Raw genomic sequence first — 4958 nt, 5'->3', positions numbered from 1 at the left:
GCCTGTAACCCTAGCACACTGGGAGGCTGAGGCCAGTGGATTGCTTGAGTTTCAGGAGTTTGAGACCAGCCTGAGCAAAACCCAGACCCTCCCATCTCTAAAAATAGCCAGCCATTGTGGCAGGCACCTGTAATCCCAGCTACTGGATCTCTTGAGCCCAAGAGTTAAAGGTTGTGAGTTATGACGCCAGGGCACTCTACCAAGTGTTACAAAGTGAGACAGTCTCAAAAAAAAAGGCAACGTTGAAATTCTATACCGATCTCTTACTTTAGTTAGATCCCTAAAAGTGAATAAAGTACCAAACAATTTGCACCAGGAGCAGAAGCCATAAGGTGTGAGAAGATGCAAATTATAAGAACAATTATTTTTTTTAGACAGAGCCTTGCTTTTCTTTGCCCTCAGAGTGCTGTGGCGTCACAGCTCACAGCAATCTCAAACTCTTGGGCTTAAGTGATTCTCTTGCCTCAGCCTCCCAAGGAGCTAGGACTACAGGCTCCTGACACAATCCTCTGCTATTTTTACACACAGGGTCCTGCTCTTGCTCAGGCTGGTCTGAAACCCTTGACCTCAGGCAATCCACTTGCCTCAGCCTCCCAGAGTGCTAGGATTACCCACCGCGCCCGGTCCTATAAGAACAATTTCATGTATTAATTCATTCAATAGGACTGAGCAACTACTACGTGCCAACGTTATCCACTGCAATAAATAGAAGACAATAAAAGCCAAGGGTGGTGGCTCACCCCTGAAATCATAGCACTTGGGAGGCCAAGGCAGGAGGATTGCTTGAGGTCAGGAATTCAAGATCAGCCTGAGCAATATAGCAAGACCTCATTTTTACAAAAAATAGAAAAATTAGCCAGGCGTGTGTGGCAAGCCCCTCTACTCCAGCTACTTGGAAGGCTGAGGCAGATCGCTTAAGCCCAGGCTTTTTACGTTGCAGTTAGCTACAATAACGCTACAGCACTCTAGCCCGGCGAGGGGTGAGACCATATCTCAAACAAACAAGCCAAGATAGGGTGGTGCCTGTGACTCAAGGAGTAGGGCGCCAGTCCCATATACTAGAGGTGGCAGGTTCAAACCTGGCCCCGGCCAAAAACTGCAACAACAAAAATAAATTAATTTAAAAAAAAAAAGGCAAGGTAGCAAAATAAAGAATGTTACCTAGTGATTCGACCTAAGGGAGAAAATGAGGAAGCTGAAAAAAACTGAAAGCTAGGCATGGCTAACAAGATGACAATAACAACAGCAGGTAATTTCAATCAGGTGTTTACTGCGGGCCGGGATGCTACGAACCTCCTGTGCGCGAGCCGGTCTAACCTCACATCACTAGGCAACCAGGCACTGGCTGCTGCTGCTCCTCGCGTACACGTAAGAAGCGCGCTAGGCGGAGAGCCGGCACCGGATAGGTCGCCGCCCCCGCCGGCCCCGCCCATCGGCCTCCCAACACCCCTCCCGCTCGGGCAGGGACGGGGTTAACATCGACGTAACTGCGGTAGCCCGGTTGTGCGCAGGCGCAGGGCGAGGAGCGCGCCTGCGCAGAGCGCAGGCCGACGTGGCTGGCCGAAGCCCGGAAGTGGCCCTGTGGAACTGCTGCCGGACTGCTGTTCTCGACTGCGCCCGTCTAACGTTGTGGTGCTGCGTTGTGCCCCGGACAGCACCACCATGTTGAAGAAGTTCGACAAGAAGGACGAGGAGTCAGGTGATGGGGTCTTGGCGGATGCCCGCACGGGCTCTTAGGACCCTTCCTGGAATCCCTCCTCCGCAGCGTCTGGCCAGACCCCCGGATGAGGCCTAATGGAGGCTTAAGGGGCTTGGACAGGGGTCCGCGGTGGTCAGTGGCAGGACTCGGAGAGCCCGAGCATGCTCCACTGTTCCCAGCTCGTAAGCTCGGAGTGCGATTCCCTGGGTGACCTTGGGCGGGTCACGCCCCCCTCTGGGCCTCAGTTTCCCCATCTATCAGAAGAGGGGACAGGGCCGTGTGCTCCCTTGTTACTTTCTCCGTTCAATCTTCTGGGATTCGCCGGGCTCCATGGGTGCTGGCCACACTGAGCCCTAATCTGTGGAGCCAGTGTTCAGTGGCTGGGAACCCTGACCCCTTCATTCATTTTTGCAGAAAATGGATGTTCAGCGTTTATTGTATCCGGATACTATAGTAGAACATGTGGGACACTCGGTGCCACGGCTGGAAATATTAAAATCGTCACTGAACCCACAAAGGGGTCTGGCCTAGATCGTTGGCACTCGCCCACAAAGAATCAATTAACAAGACAGTAGGCTTGCCAAGGAAGGGAGGAGTTTTAATGGGAAAGACATCTGTCCAGAGGACAAGAGAAATAATCTCACATCCCTCTCTCTGACCGACTGACGGCAAGGGCTTTTGTAGTAGATTGTGACATGCGGGTCAGTTTGCATAGGGTTTGAAGTCCTAGGGTCTTCAGGTGGTCTGATTCAAGAATCAGCTGTTGGTGATGGACGATGGGTACTGTGGAGAGGCTAGTTAAGTCTGGTTGTTAGGTTTGACAATGTGAGGGGGGGGAAAGTAACTTGAGAGGAATGTGTTATTTTGCAAGGATAACTGCAGAAGGCAAAGTGGAGGATACAGACATCAACCAAATAATTACACATGTAACTAATAAGACAACGGTGACATCTGTGAAGTAAACTTAGTCACAGGGAGATTGTGGTCCCTGGCACATAGGGACTTAGTTAAGCATGAGATGGATGAATGAAAGCAAGCAAAACTTGGCACCTGAGGAACAGAAGGATTGTAGCAGGGCTGCTGGGTGATGAGTGGTGTAGGGTAGAATGGAGCCCCCTTGCTGGAGACTGGTAGGACCTACAGATTGTACACCTTGCTTGTCATTCCTTAGAATTTTTTTTTAAATTATTAAATGATAACTGTGTACATTAATGTAATTCTAGGGTACAGTGTGGTGTTTATTCCTTAGGATTTTGAACTTTACTAGGAAAGGATTTTCCCCTTATTATGTCTGGGAGAGTTTTGAAATTCTGAGTCACAACTTGTCTTCTCCATTCTCCCTCACTATAGGTGGAGGCTCCAACCCATTCCAGCACCTGGAGAAGAGTGCAGTACTCCAGGAGGCAAGTGTCATTTGCTGCCCGCTGTCTTCCATCAGAAATGTTCCACAAGGATGCAGTTGAAATACTAAGAAGACTTTTGGGGTGGCACCCGTGGCCCAAGGAGTAGGGTGCTGGCCCCATATGCCAGAGGTGGTGGGTTCAAACCCCAGCCCTGGCCAAAAAAAAAAAAAGAAGAAGACTTTTGAAGTGCTGGTTTAGAGAGCAATAGGGGAGAAAAATCTGTGCCTGGTAGACAGGAAAACTTTGTTCCAGGAAAGGGATCCTTGTGCTTGTATTTTTATGTTTATTCACTGTTTCTTCTTCCAGTTAATGTTTGTTTACTAAGTGTTTGCTAGTCAGTAGGTCAACATGTCCCTAATATTTAGGCAAGATTTCAGGGTTTATTAATTGATGAATAAAAAACCCAAACTCAGGTGGCGCCTGTGTGGCTCAGTGAGTAGGGCACCAGCCCCATATACCGAGGGTGGCAGGTTCAAACCCTGTCCCAGCCAAACTGCAACAAAAAATAGCCGGGCGTTGTGGCGGGCGCCTGTAGTCCCAGCTACTCGGGAGGCTGAGGCAAGAGAATCACTAAGCCCAAGAGTTGGAGGTTGCTGTGAGTTGTGACGCCATGGCACTCTACTGAGGGCAACAGAGTGAGACTCTTGTCTCTAAAAAACAAAAAAAAAACCAAACTCTTACCTTATGAAAATAAGCTTATTTAGGCAAGTGTATTTATTTACCTTGGGATTTGTGAGACATTGAATATACTTGAAGGGAAATGGGCTAGGCTAGAAGGTAATATACTTGGTTGCTTCTTCTTAGGCTCGTGTGTTTAATGAAACTCCCATAAACCCTCGGAAATGTGCCCACATCCTCACCAAGATTCTTTACCTCATAAACCAGGTAACAGTGGGGCAGGGGAGATGGTGCTGCAGAACGTAGGGAAGGGTGGGCATGTCATGACTTCTTAGCTCCGGGTCCCCTCAGCATCCAACTTTGTTGTGGTATCTTTGATTCTCTATAAGGCTTGAGGTTCTAGCCTGGGCTGATCCAGCAAAAAGAGCCATCTGGCCCCACTTTTGCAAGCTGAGACTTCTTTGTTTTCTTCTTTTTTGAGACAGAGTCTCATTATGTTGCCCTCTGTAGAGTGCTGTGGCATCACAGCTCACAGCAACCTCAAACTCTTGGGCTTAAGTGATTCTCTTGCATCAGCCTCCCAAGTAGCTGGGACTACAGGTGCTGGCCACAACACATGGCTATTTTTTTTTTTGTGGTAGTTGTCATTGTTTAACAGGCCCAGGCTGGGTTTGAACCTCCCAGCCCCAGTGTACGTGGCTGGCACTGTAACCACTGAGCTACCGGCGCCGAGCCGAGCCAAGACTTCTTTCTTGATGACCACAGGGGGAGCATCTGGGGACCACCGAAGCGACCGAGGCCTTCTTTGCCATGACCAAGCTATTTCAGTCCAATGATGTAAGTGCCCCAACCCCAGCTTTCCTTGAGAGGCGGCTGCCTGGTTTCGTCTCACTCCGGCCCTCTTGCTGAGCCAGGGCTGATAGGGCTTTCCCTAACTCTTTTCTAGCCCACACTCCGTCGGATGTGCTACTTGACCATCAAGGAGATGTCTTGCATCGCAGAAGATGTCATCATTGTCACCAGCAGGTGAGTCTTGGAGCTGTGGGTGGCCCCTCTAATGGGTTCCATTGAAAGAGGGATTTTTCTCGTGTGTATCAGACGATGACACTTTGGTTAGCATGGTGGTAGGTGCCAGTTATTCTTCTGTTTCCCCCATCCTCAGTTGCTGCTGCCCACTCACTGCAGCCTCCAGAATGTGCAGTTTCCCTTTTAATCTATAGCCTTTTTTTTTTTTTTTT

The 4958-nt window shown here is 49.4% G+C and overlaps 1 protein-coding gene across 1 annotated transcript in view; it reads left to right on the top strand.

Annotated features, from left to right (window-relative positions):
- Positions 1-1528: 1528 nt before the first annotated feature.
- Positions 1529-4958, top strand: part of COPG1 (coatomer protein complex subunit gamma 1) — a 29437-nt gene continuing 26007 nt past the window's right edge. Inside the window, exons 1-5 of the mRNA XM_003796204.2 lie at positions 1529-1699; positions 3050-3102; positions 3907-3987; positions 4486-4557; positions 4667-4746. Coding sequence (XP_003796252.1) covers positions 1663-1699; positions 3050-3102; positions 3907-3987; positions 4486-4557; positions 4667-4746 — 323 coding nt within the window. The 5' untranslated portion in view covers positions 1529-1662. The remainder of the gene's footprint in view (positions 1700-3049; positions 3103-3906; positions 3988-4485; positions 4558-4666; positions 4747-4958) is intronic.

The sequence above is a fragment of the Otolemur garnettii genome, unplaced genomic scaffold (assembly GCF_000181295.1).
Source record: "Otolemur garnettii isolate 467f Iridium unplaced genomic scaffold, OtoGar3 scaffold00101, whole genome shotgun sequence".
Classification (NCBI taxonomy): Eukaryota; Metazoa; Chordata; class Mammalia; order Primates; family Galagidae; genus Otolemur; species Otolemur garnettii.
This window is presented reverse-complemented; position numbering and strand designations above follow the sequence as displayed.